The sequence below is a fragment of the Rhipicephalus microplus genome, chromosome 2 (assembly GCF_043290135.1).
Source record: "Rhipicephalus microplus isolate Deutch F79 chromosome 2, USDA_Rmic, whole genome shotgun sequence".
NCBI classification, from domain to species: domain Eukaryota; kingdom Metazoa; phylum Arthropoda; class Arachnida; order Ixodida; family Ixodidae; genus Rhipicephalus; species Rhipicephalus microplus.
In genome coordinates, this window is record NC_134701.1 from 299745985 (window position 1) to 299771943 (window position 25959).

At 48.7% G+C, this 25959-nt stretch overlaps 1 protein-coding gene across 5 annotated transcripts in view; it reads right to left on the reverse strand.

Moving 5' to 3' along the window:
* The window catches only part of tweek (transmembrane protein KIAA1109 homolog tweek), a 1194469-nt gene that overhangs the window by 175644 nt on the left and 992866 nt on the right, over nt 1-25959 (reverse strand). For all 5 annotated transcript variants that reach the window (XM_075882507.1, XM_075882492.1, XM_075882501.1 and 2 more), the window contains one exon: nt 8744-8936. In XM_075882507.1, coding sequence (XP_075738622.1) covers nt 8744-8936 — 193 coding nt within the window. The remainder of the gene's footprint in view (nt 1-8743; nt 8937-25959) is intronic.

Below are 25959 nucleotides of genomic sequence, written 5' to 3' on the forward strand. Positions count from 1 at the left end.
GCCCAGTGCTTGAAGTGTTCACACCACACCAAGCCGCACTTGCCATAGGCCTATGTGTACGAGGTTTGCTCTAACTCTCGCGACAGGCCCAGTGGCCATCGTGAGAGTGCGCAGCATGGCCGGGAGGTACTTTTTCCTGACCGGCGTGTCAAAGCTCGCCATTGCGAGCAGCGGCGTGCTCGCGGTTTCCCCTCACCGTGAACGTGCACGTGCGGGCGCTTTTGCTCTCCGCGTCCCGGGAGCGTACTTTGTTCTGTATTGTTGTTCGGGGTGCCACCAAAGGCAATAAAGTGTTCGTCTATTTCTGTTAACTGGACACTGTCTGTTTGGCTGTGCCGCTCTAAATGCTTTGTTAGTTGAGCGCGCGCAGAGCAGGGTGCTACACGTGAGTAGGTGACGGAGACGCGGCCCTGTGGCTTGCTATGCTTGAACCAGTGGTGATCATCCGCTACGGTGAGTAGCGTGGTCACCACAATGTTTATCTCCTTGTTAAAAACTCAGGTAGTTGGCATTGTAGTCATAATCAGTTTGCACCAGCTTGATGTCAACACAGTACTTTTTCCAAAGCAGATTCAGACCTCTCGTGGTTTAGTGGTAGAAAACATGAGTTCCACACGAAATGCTTGGGTTCGATTCTTGCTGGAATCTTGATTTTTATTCTTCGCAGTCATTGGATCAACGCTGACGATGCCAGATTTTTTTAAAGATTCTCACGTTTAAATTATCGACATCTGTTGTCACCTCTCCTAGGTACATACAATATTGAAGTGCATACCCGCATGCCGCAGCCCGTGGTATATGGGTAAGTGAAACACATAACTGAGAGAAATAGTTGCATGATGTACCCATGATTTCCACATTATTTTCACGGGACCAGACGCATATTTTCATACCTTCATGTCCCCTTTGCTGATTTTTGTCTATACTTAAATGATGAGGCAACTACGTAGCAGGCCAAATAGGTAGATAAATAGACAGAAATGCTCAAAGTACCTTTGGTTCTCTAAAAATTGCTTTGCATATAAACACTAAATTTTTGTGAGCCGTCTTTAGGCACTAAAAAGTGTCATTGCATAATACAAACAAATATTGTTGGGGAGGCCGCTATCAACATGCTTAAATTCATGTAGAAAGTTGTAAACTAATGAATAAAAAATGTTGCATGTAGGCTTGTGCGAATATTTTAATGCTTTGAATATTTATATTCGTATTTGCTTTGACTCGAATTTAAATTATTTAATATTTCAAAGTATTCACAATGAACAAATAGATGTATATCAATACTTGTCACCACCAGTAAAAGTAACTTCACTGCAATGTGGAAATGCTAAACTATGAAAACACCTATCCAAAAAAAAAAAAGTGTTTTGCCGAGAAGCCCTCCTTCAAATATAAAGGAGCCTTGTCACACTTATTGAGCATGGTCAGAAAACGCTGCCGATTGGTAGTTGAGGCTATCGAGAATAAGCAAGGCAAATACTATAGCGCAGCACGCGGCCTACACAATAAATTTTCAAGGCTAAACATGGCTTTCTTCCTTCTGCAAATGACACAACAAGCTCAAAAATCACTTGTCAAAGCCATTGGCTGGTTTGACCATGGCCCGCTCATCGTTACCAGGGCCGCCTCATGAGGCCACCACTTGTTTACGAGTAAGCATGCGATCGCACTGAAAAGCCGTGTATTCAAAAAAAAAAAAAAGAGGTGCTCAAGGTCACAAGGTGCACGTGACATACTGTCTTTCGCAGTGACATTCTTCCCTGCTCAACTTCCACCTATTTCATTGGCACGAGAAGAGAGAATGCAATTGCAGCGTGCGATAAATTTTTGGAACTCTGCTTATACCGGACTAATTTTAGAAACTTTGCAGTGGTAAACTTGTGAGACAACAAGCATGTTTCCTCGCTTCATGGCTACTTGAAAAAGTGTTGCAGGGCCCCTTTAAAGGAACATGTTACGCTCAAGTCAATTTTTTATTTTATTAAAGGGGGACACGGGTCTTAGGGCTCTCTTATATATTTTTCAACCAAATTTGACAGAAGTTGGCATGCTTACTCAGTTTGTTCTCCTGATTATAAAGATGTAGTTATTTTTCCTATAGCTTCATAAGTTCATTATTTAATTGGGATAACAATGTCCATTATTCCTACCATAATGTAAAAATAACCACTAGTTTACAAATACCATAAGGATCAACAGTAGAAAACACAAGCTACACAACATAGGGAGCACACTCTTGATTGGGTCATTATTTCTTACTTTACAACACACAAAACTTCATAGCTCCGAATGTGGCCATTGTGTGGTCACACAAAAGACTAATTTTAAAAACTTGCATCAAGAGAAATCTAAATCTGTTTCTTATGTTGTGTTCTTTAAACATATAGCTTCATGCTACAAAAAGAATTATTCTGCTATCTGTAATATTTTCCGATATATTGCAGGAATTTTCATGCAGGGTGTACAAAATTGCCATTTTGAGAAGATCAAGAAAACAAAAAATTTTAACATTTTGAACCGTAAAAATGTATGTACTTAGAATGACATAGTCATTAACATATATATGAATGCTAGAAAACCGAAGGAGTGCAATGCTGCAAGCTGATGGAAAATTGAACAAGTACTTCTCGAATTACAGCACGATAATGTTCATTGTATGTAACCAAAAACAAATTTTTATATTGAAATAAAAAAAACGAAGCTGCCCACTAAAAATCGGCTCTCAGCAATGTTCTCTGTGCACATTTAGCTACATTGTGCAAAAACAATTACAGCTCTAGCTGTCTTAGATCCACTTTTACTGACAAGAGAAAGAAAGTGGTCAAAATTTGTGCTTCGAGAAAAATACCATTAAAACACTATTTTGACATTTCGGAGAAAAAAATATCATGGAACACATGCTTTTAGCCAGTTAATATGCACCGGGAATGTAATAAGACTGATTGTTTGCACGAGGGTGTCGTTTCTTCAAGTCCTGTAGCAAGTTGTTGCCGCGTGCTAATCTGCCGCAAGGCCGCTTTTCAGCTCAGAGACTGTGCTGACGGAGATGTGCAATAAATGTGCACGCGCCATCCGCGATCTGTCGAATAACACTGCGATGTTTTGGGGCTTGTCCAGAATGAGTTACCCGTAAATTTGTGAACCAAACTTGCTCCCTCGCTCGTAAATTTCGAGGCTACATGAGTGCCAAGGTGTTAGTTTCCTTATCGCGTAAGACTGCCGCATTTTCGAGTGGAGACCACGACATCGTTGTGAACATGTTAAAAGCAGTCTACCTGTTGCCAATAGCCTCCATTGCACGGGCGGCGAGCATGTTCACCGCGAACGAATTGACATTTTGTTGTTCGTCGACGCACGACGTACTGCACTCTGACGACCTGCCACGCAGTTCAAGGTCCTTTCATCAGGTGGGAGGAACTGCGCACCAGCACGTTAAGCGATAAGACTGCGCTTACGATCCGTCACTACAAAGATTGAGATCTCTTGTAGCTTCACTTATGCTTTTTACTTGCCGTCCTCTAACTGATGAGGCTGTGAAACACAGCTGCTCCCAGTAACGTAAGTAGTGCAATGCTTACAGGCTCAGAATCGACAACGTGGGCTACTGTAGTGCACTGTGGAAGGAGAATATTCTCCGATGTAGCATTCATGGCAATGACAAACACTGAGTCCGGTTGCGAAAGCGTACCTTCCTGATGCAAGAATTATGACTTCAGTAACGATATTGAACGAAGAGCACACCAAGACGTCACCATGACCGATGTTCTTGAATGTTAGGGTGACAATTCACTCTTGACGTGGCAGTAGTTTGAAATCTTCTGGAATGAACAGGCGAGGTGGCTTGTAGATGCTTTTGTCAAACATAGAGTCTGCATCAGTAAGGTGCAGAACAGGTTCTCCACAACATATCGTGGCAGAAAAAGAAGACAAAGTCCCACCCTAGAATTACTTGCTAAGAGCACCAGGTGAGCACAGTAAGCTTGATGTAGTGAAAAATGTCGTCAGTAAGAACACGGGCAGTACAAAGAGCGGAAGAGCAAATGTTGCTACCCTGTACTGAGACTATAGTGAGTCCATTATAAGGCGTCATGACTTTCTTGAGGCATTTACACACATAGCTAATTACATAAACTGTTACACCAGTTACCACCCAAGCATCAACGAGAACTCCTCCTTCCACTTACTATGGAAACTATATTGAACAGGCATGCCGGCGGAATATCAGCCCTACTCTTAGATGGAGTTTCTCCTCCAAAAGCTGCATCACTTCGTTTCCCAATCGGCTGCCATGGATAAAAAAGGCAGGGCGAAGTGGAAAGGATCGAGGAGTGATGATAGGGTGAAGGTGATCAGCGTCGGGATGAACGGTAAGTGTTCTGCCCCTAGGTTGATGCGCGCGGAGGCTACTGCTGTGGAGATGAATAGCGCTGCACATAAGAATCGTTGTTGGAAAAATTCTGTGCGCGCATGTTGTAACCACTACGCTCGCCCTGTTGGCTCCTGCGGATAAAGCGCGATATATGGCTGTGGTATCCACACAGTAAAAGCATGTTGGATGAGACGGGCGCCAAGTCGGGTAGTAGAGGGCTGGGCGCACCGAGAGATAGCGCATTAAGGTGGGCAGGTAGAGGGTCGGGCAACACTAATCTGAAGTGGACCAGTGGTGCGGCAGCAATCGACGTGAAAGATGGGAGCGGCAACGTAGAGTTTACGTTGCAATGAGGCACAGCCACAACATGCGCGTATGTTGGCAGGCTAAACACAGGTGGCGGTACGTGCGCTGATCCGGTGAAGAAAGTTATTTCTTTCTTGGTGATTTCACATGAAGCTATGTCTGAAGTCTGTGTGACAGAAGAAGGAGGGCGCGCGAAGCCTATTGACTGGAGTATTTTGCGTATAAGCTCTCTGATCAAGTCCCGCAAGTCCCAGTCTGCTGGTCGGTGTTCACTTGTTCTCGATTGCCTTGATTCCTGAGCACCTTGATGAACTGGACTCAAGGCGCTGACATGTGGTGATGACCTCAGCGACAGTAGAAGGATTCTGAACAGCCAGGGAGTTGAAGGCAGCAGTCCTTATGCCCTTCAGAATGTGGCGCAAAGTGCCCAACTTGGACATTTATGAATTGACACCCTGTCAGAGGGCAAGAACATTCCCAATGTACGAAGTGTATGAACCACCGAAATGTTGTGTTGGAGCATCAATAGACCTCTTCGCAAGAGCGGATCGAGCAGCTGGTGTGCTCAAGACTTGGCAAAGCTGCTGCTTGAAGCCAGGCCAGCCAATCAAGTGAATCTCATCTTGAAGAATCATGTCTTTGCAACACCCGTGAGATAAAGGAAGACGCAACGGAGCTTGTTAGGGTCACCCCACTGATTAGATGGGCTTACTCACTCGTAGTTATCAAGTCAGTCCTCCACATCTTCTCCACGGAGACTGGCAAAGATTGGAGGGTAGCGTTAGTGGTTGGCAATATAAAGAAAAGAGGATTGCTGCACACGAATGAGAGCAGCATAGGTGTCAGTCCTCTCGTACTGAGACATGTTGGCAGACTGAGGGTCGAATTGGCAGCCCGAACAAAGCTCTAGCGAGCAGACAAGACGTGGCCCTGCGATTGTAAATCCACCTCCATCATGTATGACAACTCAGTTTATTCTTGGGAGCGAACAAGCACCTTGGATGTGAAGAAGCACCCAAAAAACTATGATGATTATGAGCTCAAACAGACGGTGATGATTGACTGCTTTTCAAATGAGAATGAAGTGGATAATATATGCCTGCAATATTATGACTAAAACACCAATAGACCAAACCACAATAGGCTAATAGAGCACCAATAGACCAATACACTAATAGATGAATAGAGGTCTAATAGACCCCCAATGCCACCTATACACACATATCATATCAATGGACCAACATTTTCAATAATCCGATAGGCTATTTGTTTTTCTATAGGTAATTTTTGCTAGTAATACAGTTGTTAGTAGTGCCTGTCTTATGTCCACTCTTCCTTTTGTGCTCATCAGTTATAGCGCTTTTTCTTTCAGTGTTTATAACATCTCCACACTTAAAACTTGATTCTTATATTATCTTAGTTTTTTTACACTACCTGTAGAAAAAAATTATGTATCATCTCCCGTAAGGGAACCATGATGGGATGCGAAGCAGCAGTGGTGCACATGCTGTTGACCAGGCTGAAATGGGCAGGTGCTGTAAAAATGGTTTGAAGCAAAACTTGGTTTAGCCTTTACTCGAGTAAATGTTTCTTTCAAACGCAAAGACACAGGAGGAGGGTTGGATTTTGTGTAAGTTTCAGTGCAGATAAACGAGCCGAATGAGTGTTTATACTCTATGTGCAGTCAAGCATTGCGGACGGTGGAGAGGGCGAAGCGAGAGAGAAGTATGTTGCGAGCGGGCAGAAGAGCAACACCACCTAGGTGACTTGGGAGAAGCCGGCAGCTTCTGTGGGTGAGGGAGAGAGTGACCTAAACGCACAGCTGCAACGCGACTTGACCTACTTGGCATCGTTCCAACCATTGCTGTGGGGGGGGGGAATGTGGTGGCGCGTTGGCACATAGACACAGACGAACAGGGTTACACAGGCTAGTCAAAGAGCTGCTTCGCATCTAAAACTATATTATGGAGAAATTTTGTGAAATCTTTCTTCTAGACATGACCCTTTTTAAAGTTTCTGTATGCAATTTAGAGCACGCTAGGGAGCATCAAGATGAGCAAACCTTTCACAGCGAAAGCTGTTATGAGATCACAACTCTGGTGACACGCAGTTGTCCGCCACCGTCGGTGTCCATAACCACATCGTGCGAAATCAGAAAAAAATACACTCAAACCTCAGTATAACGTAAAGGGATATAACGAAATAATGAATATAACAGAGTGAATGAAATTCTACTTAAAAGCTCCATTGAGAACCATGCATTTTAAACCTCGTTATAACAAACTAAAATTGACCGGTAAATCGATATAACCAACTAAATTAGTCTATCAAATAGTCTATCAAAAAAAAAGACCGTAGTGTGTTAAGTATATTGTTTTTTGTGATGTTTGACGCTTGTTCGGCGCGGCTCTTTCAAACTTACCGCGCCGACCTTACAGCCACCCCACGTGCAGCCGAGAGCCGTTCTCCTCACACAGCCAGCAGAAAGGATTGAGGAAGCCCTAAGCGAGTCACATGACCCAGAAGCGGCACCGCGGTGCAAAGCGATTTCCTTCTCCGCTCCTTAAAGACGACGGCAACGACTGCCTCTCTGCTGCTACCCTCTGCACCCAGAAAGGAGGACTCCCCGCGACAGCTTTCTTTTTTTTCCCCTTTCTCCATGCATGCGGCCTTGAAAGGAAAAAGGTCTCTACATGCAAAGATAGGAAATAGAAAACCATGGCACACGCGTGTCGCAGATCCACATTTGAGAGAGAGCGAACAATCCGCCACAGTCTTTCCTTTTCTTTTTTGTGCACAGCCTTGAGAAGTGCCACCGCAGGATTGGGCATAGTGCTGAGAGCATTTTCTGAGCGTGGGATCTCCAAATTAATCGTCACAAGTGCTTACGCGATCAAATTACAGGGCGTTTTCGCCCATTGAAATACACATAGCTTTGACGGGACTTCAGCGTACGTTCAAATTCACTGGAAGTTTGAATTATTGAGGTTCAACTGTGTTTATTTTCCGTCGCACGCGTGGTCGTGTAGCGTTACGTCAGGCCGCAAGGTGGTTTCCTTCTTTGTATGCTTTTACGTGTGCAGCCATCAGAGCATACATTGCCACAAACTGTTATAATCGATATAACTAAATAATGAATATAACTAAATAATTGTAGCTCCACTTAAACTTCGTTATAATGAAGTTATAACGAAGTTGAAGGGGTCCTAGCTGTGTACCTAGCACCAAAGACAGAGTGGAGCTCGAAACCTGGGTCTGCTGGGTGACAGCCCAGTGCTCTAGCGCTGAGCTTTGCTGGTGCTTGTGACTTGTTGGCAAACTTGCCTTAGGCAGGCTTGATGTCAGGAAATCAATCACTTTAAAACGACTTTTAAAGCATTTTAAAACAGTGAAAGAACAACCAGCTGTCGGACAATGCGAATAGCATAACAAGGGGGCCATCCAATGCACCGACCCATTACAAAAGCTTGTCCTTGTTTCCATATTACCTGTGGTGCATATCCACTTGAGCCATAATTCCTCATCATCGTGAGCCACTGCATGAACAACTGGAACAAAATTCCTTGCAAGTGTTTAGCGAATACCACGCTTTTCAGAATAATGACGAAAAATAGGATAGGGAATGCTGGCCTACTACAGAAAACAATTAGCATTAATGCCCTAGTGGGTATCAAGCAAGTGTGCTTGTAGTAGTTACCAAATTAGTGTTTTGAAAAGGCTCTGAAAGACCGCTCTTCTAGCTTTCGCTGTGACTGTGCTGCGCCTTCCAAACAGGCCTGGCGTTTTTGTATTTGCTTTCTGTATGCCGTTTCTTAACTTTTATTTTTTTGCTTTTGTGGGCAGCATAAAGAAACCATGGATGCAATACCTGGTGACTTGCCTGAAAACCCGCATAAAATGTTTTTAGCACATTTATTGTTTGGTAACAAAGTGAAATAAGCACAAATGAAGACACTTGTCCTTAATAGCCTCATCGTCTATGATATGCCCAATTCCTGTTTGTTGATAAAGTTGGCCGGACAGGCTAGGGAGAGCTTACCCCGAGTGCACAAATGGTGCAGCACTTACCTTGACATCTAGGCCTGGTACCAGAAAGACAGTGAAGTCTGTCATGACCTGGCTGGGAGCGGCTGCAGCTGTGGGAGGGAAGCGCATACGAGAAGATGACGGATGGCTGCGAGGACCACTGCGACGTCTGGTTGGGGAGCCACCATCTGGAAGGCCTCCAGAGAAGCTGCGCTCTTTGCGCATGGTGCGTGTCCTGGTGGGTGAGTGGCACACTTAGTCTCTCTGTCGCAACGCTACTTATCTTCGACTCGAGCGATATTTTCCCAACAACCCATGCATGACTGAGAGGAGTCAGCACTCTGCAGTGCCTTCATTTTGTTTATAATGAACACTGCCTATGTCATTAATTACTTCATAAAAAGGAACCAATTGTAAATGATCATTTCTATGACGTCTCTTGAAAAATGTACCACTAGAAAAAATGGTGTCTGTTTCTTCTAGCGTTACCTTTAATGGCTCGCTTTTGACTCTACCCTATGCTTGTAAAACATATAGAGGCAGAGACAAAGGCAGGTGCTGACGAACACGAAAGTGCTTTTCTAAATGAGAACCATTTCTTAGTAAACTTTGGCAACTTTGAGCGTGTCTGTCTGTCTAGCAACCTACGACTTTTCGCTCACTTGGCTGCTTTGTTAATAGGATGTATATCGAAATGGGTATGACATAACATGCCTGTATGACAAACATATATGCCAGGTCATAACATAAAAATCATGACATGCATGTCATGTGCAGTGTGATTTACATGACGTAGTCTCGGAGTACTCACCGCCTTTAATTAAGGAAATATACACCAATATTAGTATGATGAAATATTTTCATATGAGAAACATAAATGACAAATGCTAACATAAAACTATGATATTCGTGGCATGCATGTCACGTACTGCATGATCTTTATACAGTTAAACATAGTTATATCGAGCCCACATATATAGAATTTTCGGGTACATCACACTCGCAAGTTATCCCCTTGAATTTCCTTTGTAAAAGTGTAGAAATTCGCACGTTTATATCAAGCGGTATTTTTACCCTCCATCGGATCTATCGAACACCACGCAAGCTAGTAGGTGCACTTCGGCGCTCCCCCCCTCCCCGATCTCCGCAAGAGCGCGGCTCCGCGTGCGAGTTGGAAGGCTCACTTTGGCCCTTGCAGCGCCCAGCAACCTCCACGTGGCACTATGCCTCCGCCAAAACCCAATACCCTCGAAAAAAGGGTAAGGGTGAGAGGGCTCGGAATGCACAATCTTTAACTTGCAAAATGACTTTTTTTCCGTTTCTCTTTCTCTCTCGCATATTTTCTCTGTGTACCCGTCGGCTTGGAGAGCAGGAACGAAGGAGCTGACGTCCTCCTCCTTTCGATTTTTCTTTTATATTTTGTTCCTGTTTTGCTAGTTTTGATCATCCAACCACAGCTCGCGCTTTTTTTTTTTGTAAGCGCGGCGCTGTGCTTCCTACCAGACTGCAAAAGTTACACGCCTTCTTCCTCTTCTAACCACTACAATCACCAGCACCTTTTTGCTGTTGCCCTCGCAGGTGGCCATCGCCTCACGAGCACATTGTTGCTTCTGCTGTCACGTCGCCTTCGTACCACCGCATGTGCAGCATTTTTCTTTTGCGTGCGTGGTGTGCAAAGCCGCTGCGAACTAACTCTTTGAATTGTCAAGCTCTCATGTAGCTATAGCGCGGCGGGCTGCTGAGACCAGTGGAGCCTAAACTAGGGGCCCCACTCACCTGCTTTTAACCCTTATTTAATTTTTTTCTCTGTTAAAAATGTTTTTCCATCCATGGCAAGTGTCAAGAAGCGCAAAAACCTTGACTTTGCGATGAAGTTGAAGCCTATTCAGCTTCAGACAGACAGGAGAAAAATATTCAGACAGGAGAGAAATGTTCGAGCATCGCAGACGATCTCGGGATACCACGGAGCACTCTGAGAACCTTGTTGAAAAACAAGGCAGATATCAAGGTAAAGGTGGCGGAGCAGCAAACGTCCGGAGCCTGTCATGTGTGAACTTCTGCCCACAGGAATGTTGGAAAGACAATGTATGCCTGGATTTTGGAAGTGCGCGCGAAGAACATTCGGGTGGATTGCCCGATGCTGATTGCCAAGGTCAAATGGTTTGCCGCTGCACTAGGTGAAATAACTCTGCCAACAATAGCAGGTGGCTTCACCGATTTAAGCAGGGCTGCAACATCATTAGCAAAACTTATTCTGGTGAAAGCAAAGTTGTCAGCAGCCAGGACATACAGCAGTAGATGACAAAGCAGTGGCTAGAAATCTCTGCGAAGTTTTCTCCCGCAGAGAATTTCAATGCCTGGCGAGACATGAAGACGGATACAGTGGTCAACCGCTCCTGCAAGGCAGGCTTCGAGACGGCGGAACTTACGAAAACTAGTGAAGACGACGACGAGTGCATAGATGACGTGTTTCCCAAGATGTTGTCCTGCTTCTTGGCAGCAGTTCCACACAAAGTGTCTGTGGACGACTTCGTGGAAGCGGACTGCAATGTCCAGGCCGACAACTCATGTGACGAGGAGGATCGTCGGATGAGGCGCCGGCTACACGCGTGTACTCTCCCACTGAAAATGGTAGCGCTCGGCATCATTCGCCGTTGTATCGGCCTCATGGAGGGAACCGGGCTGTCGCACTTGGACACCCTTGATAAGAGCGAGATTAGCCCCTTTAACATTTCAAAAATAAAGAATCAGGTAGAAATTAGCACTTATTTTCATGCAAATAAATCATTCTGTTATAGATTGTATGTGGAATTAGTTGTAATTCTTGAATGCACCTCTTGTGGTGATGATGCACTACAAGTAGGCTCTAGGGGCCTCTATTTTTTTATTATGAATTTTTCCTATATCGAACTAATACGCGATCCCATTTGTGTTTGATTTATCCGTGTTTGACTGTATACCATGATAATGGTGCACTTGTGTCTGTTTCACTAGCTTGACAAGTTATTAACATGAAAATCATGACATGCATGTCATTTACATCTGTACTCGTACAATAGCGACAACAGCTGCGGTCTTATTCCTTCTGGCAGGCTCTGTGTCGCCTCATGCGTCTTTTCCAGAGGACCACAAGCCTAGCCACACCGCTCGATTGTGTTGTGCCCAAAGCAAGGTGAAAGTGATGTTGCTTCGTCTCAAGTGGATATTGTCCTCACGGAGATGATGCAGGACATCGCCCCCAAACAAAGAAGCGCTTGCTACAAAATCCAAAAGTGCTACGAACTTTTTTCGAGCTATCGTTACCTCGATTAGCCTAGACACCCCCTGCCTGGAAGACTGAGGGTGCAAGTGATTCAAACACATAGCTGGAATTACTTATCACTGGGCAGTTACCAATGTGGTTCCCCGGCGCTCCTTCAGGTCTGAAAACTTGCATCCCTTGAAGTGCATCGCAAAAGTGGGGTGCGCTTGCTGTGTAACACGCAAGTTTTTTCTGCGTTGGTGGCGAGAGGGTTAGCGAGGCGATACAGTTCATCTATTGCCTTTACATTGTGGGGGTGCTGACAACCCCTGTAAAGTTGTTTGCGCTGTGTGGCGCATGTGTCTCGACCCTAAGCCACATTTCGGGTGACGACCGCCGGGCGATAGCTGGCGTTGTGACCCCACAACATACACCAGCAAGGATTTCTCCTGATGCTGAATATGCTCCAACTCCTTCCACAAGTGCCACTCATATTTAGCCAGAAAAAATTCGCCGCGGAACTCTTCTACTGTGATGGTGTGATGTCGTATTAGTCGAAACCATCGAGCTGCTTACTCTGTGAGCGACACTGGGACCACACGCGTGAGAAGTTCGACGTCAGAAAGCCATGTTGCCTGCTGATAGTAGAGCAAGGAATCGAGATACTGGTTGGTGCTCTTCAGTCATGGTAGCCAGTGTGGGTAGCCATGTCTACCTTGACACGTGGTCATACATTCTGCAGAGGTGCCTGCGCTGTGTTTTGCAGGGCACTGGCCAGGCTTTGTATAACTGACAGCACAATCTGCAAGAGTATATTGCTCGAGGGCAAACTATTGCCTAAAGACTTGCCTACAGTTACGACGTGTGTCGGAGCAACTTGTGGCAGTGCGTCTCTGTTCGCGTCGCGAGGTGACGTGTCGTCAGGCACAGCACTCTCTGTCGAAGACCTATCTCTACTAACGCGACATCGTGGTCGTACCGCGTAAAACGACCTAAATGTACATTGTCGAAAAGTTTGAAGAGTGCTCCCGCATTAGCTTAAGGACCCACACTTTGCGACACGGCATCAGACAACATAAACAAATCTCAGGAATTCCGACATGCTTGTTGTCTTATGTTGATGGAGCATGGGTAGTCGCTCGCATCTACAGAACTAGCCGCGTTGCCAAATTTGTTACATTGCGCACCAGATGAAGAGGTCTGCCCTATGCATGGCTGGTGCAGAAGCCTATATAATGTTCCAGCTGCACACAGTCGTACCGTAAACGATTAATGTCTTCTCCCTGTAGCTCGAGGAGCTATAGCTATGTAGTGACACATTGCACACAAACCGGCACAACCAGTATGACTCAGCTGCATGCTGCAACGAACGTCAAATAAGGGACAGCACCACCGCAATTTCCCCCCTCCCAGTGGGCGGGGGTGTGTGTGAAAAAGCGATGGCAGAGTCTGTTAAGGACCCGTGTTGCAGCCAATCACGCTGGCTGCACACGCAGTAAGGAACGATTCGCCTTTCTTCGTCAATCACCTTAGCTCGCTGGGAAATGTGGGGGTTGTCCTTCCTCTATGGTGGCCGGTGCAAGAGAGCGTCTTGCGTTTGGCACGCTTGTTTTGACCAACCTCCCAGTTCCAGTTTCCCCAATGAGGGTTGCTTCGCTTTCCAAGGGAGGATAACCCGTTTCGCGAACCAAGAAAGGGAAAAAGCACACGCCGGCCACGGGGTGAACGACCCTTTAAGTGGGCAGACTGGTCTTAGACATTTTTTTGTTTATTTCTTCAGTGATCTTGATCAAACTGCACAGCATTATGGAGTTTTTTCTGTTGATTTTAAATATTTATTTAGTTTTCCTGTAACTCATCTTGTTCCTGAGATAACTTATGTTCATTCCCTATTGTTTAAGGCTGCCATAGAAAAAAAGTGCTTAATTAAAAGTGATATTTAAATATGCCAACATGAACAAATGACTATAGATTGAAAGTATGCAAGAGGTTTTTGTTTTCAGTCTTTTCTTGGTTATTTTACAGCAAACTGAACTATCGGTTTTCAAAAGCAGTTGGAATTGTATTACAATTCTAATGAGTAATCAATTAAAAAGACTTGGGCTCTAAATTCTGCTTCCACACTTACATTTCTCACACATACAGGTTTCCATTGCAAAAAGAATTATTGTTGTACCAGCCCTAGCTGCAGAGATATTGAGGCCTCTAAATTGAACTGTCGTAAGTTTACTTTTTCGAGAAAAATGAAAAACTGGGAACACATAGCTTTTTCAAAAAACGACAATCATAGTGCGCATGTTTCGCAATCCTCACAAGGAGGCTCATAAATTCGTAGCAGAGCTTCTAACACAAGCGCCGGCAAATCATAAAGATACCTCAAAGTCGGTTCCCCATTTTTTTGCAGGTTCTGCATGTTAACAGCACTAAAAACTGAACATTTAGAATGATATTACAAAAAAATTACCAATTCCTGGTGTGTAAAAATTTGCAGAGAAATAGAAAAATACTTGCGAAAACCAAAGATGTCAATTTAAAAAAAATGAATTTTTTCGTCACTTTTTGGTCTCAAAGACCAGTCTGCCCGTTAAAAAAGGCTTCATTATTTCTGTTTCAAAGGAACCGACGTGTCCTCCCAACTAGGCTGCCGTGCTGCTGCAAAAGGAATAGGAAACATGGGCGCATGTGCTTCCCCACAGACCGCACGATAGCCGATGCCACATGGTTAATATAAGTCATGAGGAACGCATGATACATTCTAAGGAGGTTGCCTTCCTTTAATTCCTTCTTTCAGTTGGACACCCTAGCTACTACCTCAGCATACTCTTAATTTTTTCAATGATGTAGGTAATTGTTCTGGCATTACAGCCCCTTGCATTTTATGAGTAGCCCTAGAATCTTGACTGAGTCAACTCTAGAAATTTTCTGCCCACTCGCATATAATGCCACGGGGAGGAGGTCTACGGGTGTTAGTCCTAACCCCTTGTGTTTTTGCAATAAATCTTCAGTCAGAAGACAGCGCTAATCTCTCTGACCCTTTTGTCCCTTGACTCTGTGCCGATTGTTGAAGGTGTGGGGACTAGAAAGATTGCCGCGCTCTCGAAACACATGGACACAGTAGATGCGTGGTCAAACCAAACCACACCAAACACATAGATTTATTCAGCTACATTTACAAATTACGATGTTGTTTCACGGTTTTCGCCAACATTTTTAGTGTATATACAGTCAAATCTCACTAATTCGAACACGCTTAATTCGAACTTCCGGTTCATTCGAACTCACGCCGAGGTCCCGTCAAAGCTATGTGTATTCTGATGGGCAAAAACATCCTGTAATTTGAACGCACAAGCACTTGCAACAGTTAATTCGAACATACTGCACTTCGAATATGCTCTCAGCACCACGTCCAATCCCGTGGCAGCATCTTCGACACCACAACGCTGCACGCGAAGGAAAATAAACGGAAAAAAAAGGCTGCGGTGGAAAGTTTGTTCTCTCTCACATGCCGATCTGCAACACACGTGTGTTGTGCTTCTCCCTTTTTCGTCCCTGACATGTAGAGACCATTCTCCTTTCAATGCCACGCACGGAGAGAAGAAAAATAAAGACACCTGTCACAGAGCGTTGGTTCTCTCTCACACGTCCGTGCCATGCTTCCCCCTTTCTCGTCCCTGCCCCATAGACCCTTCTCCTTTCAATGATGTGCGCAAAGAGAGCAAAAACAAAAAAATCCGCCGTGGAGTGCTGGTTTTTTCTCAAATGCCGATCTGATTCTTTCCGCGTGAAAACGCTCCTCCTTTCTCGTGACGTGCTGGCGATGCTGCGGCTGCGATGCAGACGGTATGTGGTAAAAAACGCTGCCCTGGAGAGTGTGCGTCATGCTTTCACGTAGAAAAATCGGTGTGCGGGGCTGATTTAGTATTTCAAGGTGCGCGGGAATCATCATGATGGTGATAGCGGTAAAACTATGAGCGCGCCTATGCGCGTGCTCGTGCGCCTACCACGTGAAAAGCTCCCGAGCCACGGGGACAGCTCGGCTAACCCCAGAGAGCAGAGAGCAAGGACAAGTTCGGGCCACGCCCCGGCTGCTCGTTCTGACCCTCCGTGTCCGGGCCTCGTCCCGGCGTTGAAGTCCTCGGGTGCGTTCTGGACTGGGCATCGCCCCACCTCGCTCCCACGTTGGTCTGAAGCGGCGTTCGTCACGGCCAGCTGCTGTTCTGGTCTCGGAGCGAGACGCTGTCCCAGGTCTGTTCGCGGCAGTCGGCGACACGCTGTTCTCGGTGGTGTACAGGCAAGCCCAGGCGTTGACCACCGTACTGGGATGCCCCTGGCGGTTATCTTCTAGACCGGGCCCCGCCTCGGTACGAACTCCGCAAGCACAAGGCACACCGCCTCCTGACTACCAGAGAGCTCAAGGTCAAGCGCAACGTTCACGCCCCAAGAGTAGAACGTGAGTGAACGAACAAGAACATTAACTCCCTTTCGCGTAGAACCGTGAACGCGTGTATATATGTGTGAGTTTATGTTGTGTGTATTCCTTTGTCCGTCGTCGTGTATATAAAAGTCTCTCGTTGTCCTCGAACGTCCTCTGTCCTCATCTGGCTAACCTGCGCCCACAGTTGCCCACAAATTTTGGCGAGCCTGCCAGGATCAGAAGATTCCAGGATAGATCGGCCTTACCTTCTTGCCGAGAGCCAGACGGGCGGGACGAACCGATGGATTTAGAGAAATTGCACGCGATCGGAACGGACATGGGCCTTGCCAAGATCGACACTCAACATCTTTCAGGCGAGAATTGGTCACACACAAGATGCCTGTAAACATGCAAAGACTGCTGTGTATTGGAGAGGAGGTCGGGTGGTCTTGCGCCGACTTAGAGCGAATGTTACAAGAAGACCTTGATGAGGAACAAAAGAGAATTGATTTCGAACTGCGGTACATGTGCAAAAATGACAATGAGCGTGTGCGTTTGCGACAGGAAGGAGAGAAGCTGTTGTCTGAGATCAGCACAGCTATCTTGGAAATCCGAGAGATTGCAAATAGGGTAGCGCTTAAGGAGGTTAATGAAGAGGACCAAGTCAATAATCTCAAGGATGAGATAGTTATCCATGATGTTAACACACGTCTGTCAGACACACTCGAAAAAGTGTGTGTTGGAGAACGTGGTGATGTAGCTCTGGGTACACGGTCTGCAAGTGAATGTGTTAAGCAGACATGTGATGGCATTGAAGGTAACGGAAAAACTCTTGCTTCGGAGCCCAACGGAAAGCGAGTGGCATTGAAAAACCCTAAAACAGAGCCAGAAGATGACCATAATTCGAGCAAGAGGCGCTGGAACTCCAAGAGTAGTAGTGGAGGTAGAAACGCTGTGAGCCCAAAACATGGTACTCCGTACCATGTGGAGGCAAATGAACTTCGAGACAACCGAAAGATGTGGCGTGCTTTGGACGGCGTAGCTTGGCGCTCGGACCCAAATGTTTGGATTGAATACTGCTCCATCTATATGAACATCGAGAAGCCACCGTGGTACACAGAAGCACATAGGAAGAAAGAACTTTGGAATTGCGCTAGTACGTGGAAGAAAAGGAGGAAGAATACAAACCTGGTTGACTGATGTTGAACTGAACTGCGACACGACAAAGGACTTCAACACCTCGACACCATGACACACCATTCAACACCTCGACACCATGAAGTCGCACGCTACATGGACTATTTCAACTGGGCCAGTCTAAAAGCGTGTCACACATCTCTTACTACTGACTAGGCTGTTCGATTACTCGTATAGACACACAAAGAGCTCATGACGCGGATGATACGTTGTCTACTCTACGAACATGCCTACCCTTCTTATCCCACCGTTTCGCTGTTCTTGAACTGGGGGGAAGATGTGGTAAAAAACGCTGCCCTAGAGAGTGTGCGTCATGCTTTCACGTAGAAAAATCGGTGTGCGGGGCCGATTTAGTATTTCAAGGTGCGCGGGAATCATCATGATGGTGATAGCGGTAAAACTATGAGCGCGCCTATGCGCGTGCTCGTGCGCCTACCACGTGAAAAGCTCCCGAGCCACGGGGACAGCTCGGCTAACCCCAGAGAGCAGAGAGCAAGGACAAGTTCGGGCCACGCCCCGGCTGCTCGTTCTGACCCTCCGTGTCCGGGCCTCGTCCCGGCGTTGAAGTCCTCGGGTGCGTTCGGACTGGGCATCGCCCCACCTCGCTCCCACGTTGGTCTGAAGCGGCGTTCGTCACGGCCAGCTGCTGTTCTGGTCTCGGAGAGAGACGCTGTCCCAGGTCTGTTCGCGGCAGTCGGCGACACGCTGTTCTCGGTGGTGTACAGGCAAGCCCAGGCGTTGACCACCGTACTGGGATGCCCCTGGCGGTTATCTTCTAGACCGGGCCCCGCCTCGGTACGAACTCCGCAAGCACAAGGCACACCGCCTCCTGACTACCAGAGAGCTCAAGGTCAAGCGCAACGTTCACGCCCCAAGAGTAGAACGTGAGTGAACGAACAAGAACATTAACTCCCTTTCGCGTAGAACCGTGAACCCGTGTATATATGTGTGAGTTTATGTTGTGTGTATTCCTTTGTCCGTCGTCGTGTATATAAAAGTCTCTCGTTGTCCTCGAACGTCCTCTGTCCTCATCTGGCTAACCTGCGCCCACAGTTGCCCACACGGTAGTAGCAGAGACGCAGTCGTGGTTGTCGTCGTCTTTAAAGTGTAGTGTTGGCGCTGGACATTGCCACGCAACTTTTCTTGCCAGGATAACGCTGAAACCGAAGTAGACAAGCTTTGCAATCTGTGTGCGAAATTGATTGACTCGCTGCAAGGCAAACGTGTGCAGACGCGCATCACCGATTACGTAAATTAATGACGAATGTCCTGTGATTTGTGAATACATGTAAGTCTTCTGAAACTTCACCCTCGTGTGTTAGCTGAATGCACATGCCCCACTGTGTGGTGAGCCTTTTATTCATTTAGCTTTCATTATTTTGTGGAGATGTGAGGTGCGCCCGCGACCATTTCGTGGGCATTTCGTCACACGGCCACACCCTTTTGCTTTTTCTGCTCTGGTAACGGCCCGTGGCGATAGATGGCGGCCCATGCGGGCACGGCACGTGTTACGTACGCGCTGATGGAGCTCTCTCCTCCGTGGTCAGCGCCGGGTAAGGACGTGTTTTCCTTCGTCCGCGTCCCCTTTGGGAACAGCCGGACTGTAGCCTGCCTGGGGTGGCCTTTGGCACCTCGGAAGGTGTGTTTACTTGAGCGCTACCTTCGGTACCGTACGCTAAGTTCACAGCGGTGACTAGTGCTTGAAATGGTCGTACCACACCGAGACGCACTTGCCGTAGGCTTACCCGTACAAGGTTTGCCCTAACATTCGCGACCAGGCCCAGTGGCCATCGTGAGAGTGCGCAGCATAGCCGCGAGGGACCTTTTCCCGACCGGCGTGTCAAAGCTCGCCATTGCCTGCTGCGACGTGCTCACGATTGCCCCTTACGTGAACGTCTGCGTGCTGGAGCCTTTGCTCTCCGCGTCCCGAGAGCGGACGTTGTACTGTTGTTCGGGGTGCCGCCAAAGGCAATGAAGTGTTGTGTATTTCTGTATTATAACACTGTCTGTTTTGCCGCGCCGCGCTAAACGCATTATTAGCTGAGCGCGCGCGCTACACGCGAGTAGGTTACGGAGTCGTGGCCCTGTGGCTCGCTAAGCATGAACCTACGGTGACCCTACGCTACAGTGAGTAGCGAGGTCACCATACTGGCACCCAACGCGGTATCAAAAGCTCATTAAGCCTTTGATAAGACTTAGCCAAGTCAGCCCGCCTTTGCGAATCAGGCTCGCCGTGTTTACCCGCGTTATGTCTGTTCCGCGTGAGTTCTGTCCGCTGAGGCTTTTAGCAGATACCACATTTTTCGAGAACAGGGCCAGTGCCCCGCTTGAGCATCACAATCGCGCACCCTCACTTTTCACAAGCCCCAGTCAGGATGACACGAGGCGCTATGTAACAGCTCTCACTGGAGAGACAGCGTATTATGGGTCCGGGGCTATAGTCCAACCCGAACAGTGCACAGGGGCAAATTGGACTACAACTGCTCCCTTTGGAATGCATGGCAGTTTCATGTCACAGCGCTCCGAAACGGCTCTCAGTGGCCGCGTCGGCAAATTTTGCTCGCTGGCTACTATGCAATGCAGCAGCCACACTCATTTCGAGCACGCGCCTGTACAGCTAGCCGCAAGCGGCCTAGAAATTTCACGTGAGGCTGCCCCAAGAACTGTGAACAACAGGCGCTTCCCAATGTCGCGATGGCCGGTATTCATTTCGAAACCGCACCGCTTATCGAGCTAGGAGACACTTCCCCATCGCTCGCCCGCACCGCTAATGCACCGACAGCTTCCTTTAAAGCGGCTGCAGAGACGCTGCTGTGAAATGCCGCCAAAATGATTCAGGCTCTCACGGCGGCAGTCCAAACAATTTCGGCCATTCCGAAACACCCTCATCCCGCTGTCATGTTGGCCGTTCCGACCTACAGCGGTTATGGTGATCTGCAAAGTGCAAGAGATTACCTGGACTCCCTCACACGTTATCAGAGAGACATGGGTCTAGACGACCAGGAAGTGCTCGGACGCGTCGTCCCGGCTCCACTGACTGACACGGCGGCCAGGTAGCATCGGCTTTCCGGCCACCGAGCAGCAACCCTTGATGAGTTCTACACGGCCTTCCTGCGCGAATTCTTACCCGCTGACTACGAGAGTAGGATGCGGCGCGAGCTCAAGCTCCGCACGCAAGCTCCTGATGAGTCGTTTCAGGAGTACGTACGCGTAATGGAAGACCTTTTTTCTATCGCTTAGCCCAGAGCCTCGAACAAGGAGTGCGTCGAACGGGTGATAAGGTAGGCACACCCAACTTTTTCGGCATACTTGCGCGGCAGTCGCTTCCGTGATTTGGAGGAAGTGGCCGTCGAGGCAAAGCGCAACCAAGGCGACATTCTTGCCGCGCATGCCTATCGCCCGCCCCTGCCAGCCACCGAGGCCCTTGAACCGCGCTGCGCGTGGGGAGGGGCCATGACCCTTTCCCAGCGGCAACAGCCCGCCGGAGCTGCCTTTGCGGCTACCGTTACAGGTGGGCGCACGTGGCAGATAAGCGATCGAGCTTTAGATCCCTTCACGTATGGAAGGCGTGGATGCAAACTCGACGGGCGCGAGCAGGAACAAAATCCGACCCAGCGCATCACTGGTGGTGACGGTCGTCAGAGCGATTCCTTTGCTCAGCGGCAAACCGACCCCTGCAGCTCGAAGCTGTTTCGTCTCGGGAAAGGTACCGCAATGGAGTGCGCTGCTTCCCCTGCCATCAACGAGGGCACATAGCGAGGGAGTGCTCTGTGTTTGTGCCTCCTGTGAGGCAGGGAAACGGGAGCGCGGGCCATTTGTGAAGGCACGAGCGTCCGAACCCTTGCTTCTTCCCTCAGCGTACCGGGGCAAGCAGTCTTGCTGATGTGCACGCGCCGTTTATTTCGGTCATCATTGTCGGTTGCAAATTCTCGGCGTTGCTGGACACAGGCGCAAGCGCTTCGTTGTTTGGCGAACAGGTGTTGTCCCACTTGCAGAAGCGCTCGTTGCGCTTGCGGGACAGCCGAACGACATTCACCCTCGCGAAAGGCGCGGCCCAGGCGGCGGGCGCCGCGAGATTGACTGCCAGATGGAGAGGCCGAATGAGACGGGTGTGTTTTGTTCATCTTCCAGGGCTCAGTGTTCCTGCGATTCTCGGTCGGGACTTTCTCCTAAATCTGGTTTCGTAGTGGACATTGCGAACGGAGGCTATTGCGACGGACCTTTTTCCGAGCTAAAGTTGTTCATCAGACCACTGGCGCTTTCTATTGCCTGTGCAGTAGAAGCGTCGAAACCGTGTCACGTGCAAACTTCGGGGGCAGGCCCCTGCGCTATGCACTAGTCGGCTCAAAATCCCCATCGGTATCGAGCGGCATGACACGAAGAGGCTCCGCATCCTTTGATTGCCTGTGCGGCTCATTTGGATGATACACAGAAGGCTCGTGATGTCGGCATTGTTACGGCATTGTTACGTGCTCGGAGTGCAGCAGCGTCGTACGCATTAGCTCGCCAATATATTCGCCAGTACACATTTGTTCGCCAGTGTATACTTTATTCCCCGTAACATCATTGGTGGAAGGTGCGGGGTACCACTCGCTATACAGCCCAACGAGCTGGATCTTCGCAGCGGACGGCGCATTGAAGCTACCACGATGACTGACCAGGCTACTCAATGTCAACAAGATTCGTCAGCCCCGCAGCCGATCGTTGTGGTCCAACCTCGTGACCCAGGTCCATTCAACGGCACAAGTGGCATAGACGTCGATGACTGGCTGGTTCAATATGAGCGCGTCAGCAGCAGCAACCATTGGGGTCCGACGCTTATGTTGGCGAACATCATCTTCTACTTGCATGGCACGGCGAAACTCTGGTACGAGACACATCAAGAAGAGTTGACTAGCTGGGACGTCTGTAAGCAGAAATTGCGCTATTTATTTGGGAAACCCATCGGACGTCAAGTGGCCGCAAAGAAAGAGCTTGCCACTCGTGCCCAGACATCCACAGAGCCGTACATCGCGTACATCCAGGACGTGTTGGCTTTGTGCCGCAAGGTCGACAAGGACATGCTCGACGAGGACAAAGTCGGACACATCCTGAAAGGAATTGCGGATGACGCCTTCAATTTTCTCCTGTGCAAGGACTGCTCGACGGTGGAGTCGGTCATCGAAGCATGTCGTCGCTTCGAACAGGCAAAAAGTAGGCGCATAGTTCACCGATTTGACCGCCTTCCCAACACGGCGGCTACGTCCTCTTGCGAAGAGTTGCCCACACTACATCAACCACCAGCGCCAGAAAACGTCACCAGAATAGTCCGTCGGGAACTCGAGGCTATGGCTCCCGCTATGTCTAGCGTCGGCGCGCCAGGACACAACCTCGGTGCTGTTTCAATGATTCAGGCCGTGGTTCGCCAAGAGATCGCGAATATGGGCATTTCGCCACCTCATCAAAATGCCCCTGCTACTTCCAGCTCGGCTCCAGTCGTTGCGGCTGCCACTCCGAACCGCACGTTCGCGCCACGACGAAACCCAGCTGAATGGCGCACTCATGATGATCGGCCCATATGTTTCACGTGCCATCGGATAGGACATATCGCTCGCCATTGCCGCAGCCGGTGGACCTCATCACCTCGACCGAGCTTCTATGATTGGCGGCCTCGCTCTGAACGTGCACCTTATGCCCCGTCCTACCGTGCTGAGACAGGTGCAGAGCATAATCCAGAACGTCGGACCAGCCGCTCGCCATCGCCCGTGCGTCGTCAGTCCCGCTCGCCCCAACCCCGCCGTTCTCGGTCTCCCTACGACCGTCGCTCGGAAAACTAGCCGGTGCAGCCCCCGGAGGTGACGCTGCATACACGACTTGGACTGCAAATCCTCTGATTACTCCCGACCAGCGGTGCAACCTCCTTACAATTCTCGTTGATGGTTTACCTATAACTGCTCTTATTGATACCGGTGCACAAATATCTGTGATGAGCTCAGACCTCCGCCGCCGCCTCCAAAAAGTTCTGACGCCTGCGATTGCACCTACCGTTCGTACAGCGGATGGGAGTACTCCTGCTGTGCTTGGAATGTGCACTGCGCGATTAACAATTTCTGAGCATCAAACTTCAGTTCTGTTCGCTGTACTGGAAAATTGCCCTCATGACCTCATTCTTGGACTCGACTTTCTGACTTCACACGCTGCGCTCATTGACTGTTCCAAAGGTCTTCTTCGGCTCGAACTACCATCCTTTTCGGAGACCGTCTCTACCAGCCCACCTCGTCTACGCTCTGTCGATTTCCTTAGACTTCCGCCGCAAGCCGCAGTCCAAGTCCAACTCTCGCCATATCCTGCAGTACCCGATGGTGATTATGTTGCTGCCCCAATTTCTGACGTCGCCATGGCACGCAATGTTGCACTCCCCAACACGGTGGTTACCGTTAAGGACAACCGAACTTCGTTTCCCGTCCTCAATTTCGGCCTCTCAGCGCAAGTTATTCCTCGCGGCATGTCACTTGCGCATCTTACACCACTGGCCGACCACACAGTTTCCGCTCTAACCACCGATTCGCCACCCGATTTTTCATCAACGTCGTTCTCGTCACGTTCCTGTTCTGACCTTTTCAAGCCAATGCTATCTGACAAGCTCACCTCTGAACAAGTCTCTGCTTTCTGCCGTGTGCTTGCTTCTTATCAGGACATCTTAGACTTCGGCGACCGTAATTTGGGCCAGACATCTGTGGTAACCCATCGCATCGACACCGGTGACGCTCGACCCATTCGCCGACGACCCTACCGTGTGTCAGCCCCGGAGCGTGCTATTATACAGCGAGAAGTCGATAAAATGCTTGATAAGGGCATAATCGAACCCTCATCTAGTCCCTGGTCCTCACCCGTTGTACTTGTTAAAAAGAAGGACAATAGCTGGAGATTCTGTGTTGATTACCGCCATCTCAACCATATTACCAAGAAAGATGTCTATCCCCTACCGCGCATAGATGATGCACTCGATTGCTTGCACGGTGCCAAATATTTCTCTTCAATAGACCTTCGCTCAGGCTACTGGCAGATCGCTGTGGACGACAAAGACAGAGAGAAGACGGCCTTCGTGACTCCTGATGGACTTTATCAGTTCAAGATGATGCCTTTTGGATTATGCAATGCCCCCGCGACATTTGAGCGCATGATGGACTCTCTCCTTCGAGGCATGAAGTGGACCATCTGCCTCTGCTATCTTGACGACGTTATTGTTTTTTCGACTACTTTCGACGACCATCTTACCCGTCTGTCCGCAGTGCTTGATGTTTTTCGACGTGCCAACTTGCAACTTAACTCGTCCAAATGCCGCTTTGGGCAACGCCAAATCTGCGTACTCGGCCATCTTGTTAACGCTGCGGGCGTTCAACCAGACCCTGCGAAAGTCCGAGCAGTTCGTGACTTCCCCACACCCCGCTCAGCCAAGGACGTCCGAAGTTTTCTGGGACTGTGCTCCTATTTCCGTCGTTTTGTCGAGAAGTTTGCTGAAGTAGCCCGTCCTCTAACCTGCCTCCTCAAAAAGGACGTCGCATTCACCTGGGGCCAAGAGCAAGCAAACGCCTTCTCGTCGCTGGTTGACATTCTCACCAATCCACCAGTCCTAGCACACTTCGACCCATCTGCCGCCACGGAGCTTCGTACTGACGCCAGTGGCCACGGCATAGGCGCAGTGCTCGCGCAGCGGCAACAAGGCATGCACCGCGTCGTCGCGTATGCAAGCCGACTGTTGTCGCGCCCGGAACAAAATTATTCCATCACAGAACGCGAGTGCTTAGCTCTCGTCTGGGCCATTGCGAAATTCCGACCATACCTGTATGGCCGACCATTCTCAGTTATTACGGACCACCATGCGCTTTGCTGGCTCTCCTCACTCAAGGACCCTACGGGACGCCTTGGTCGCTGGGCGCTGCGCTTACAAGAGTACACTTTTTCCGTATCCTATAAATCCGGACAACTTCACAAGGATGCCGACTGCTTGTCCCGTTACCCAGTCGATCCCCCTGACACGAGGGAAGATGAGCAAGAGGCCCTCGTTCTTTCAATTACCGACTTCACCGACATAGCTGCTGAACAACACCGCGACCCCTCTTTGCGTGCTATTATCAATGGTCTGCACTCTCCCCACCCTGACCACTCCTTACAACTGTTCGTTCTTCACAACGACATCTTGCACCGCTACAACACCCGCCCTGATGGTGCTGAGCTTTTACTCGTTGTTCCTGCGCATCTTCGCCCAGACGTATTGGCCCAGCTCCATGATGCCCCCTCCGCTGGACACCTAGGGGTGTCACGCACGTATGACCGCGTTCGCCGCCGATTCTTTTGGCCTGGCCTCTACCGTTCTGTGCGACAGTACGTTGCGGCATGCGACCTCTGCCAGCGCCGCAAGACACC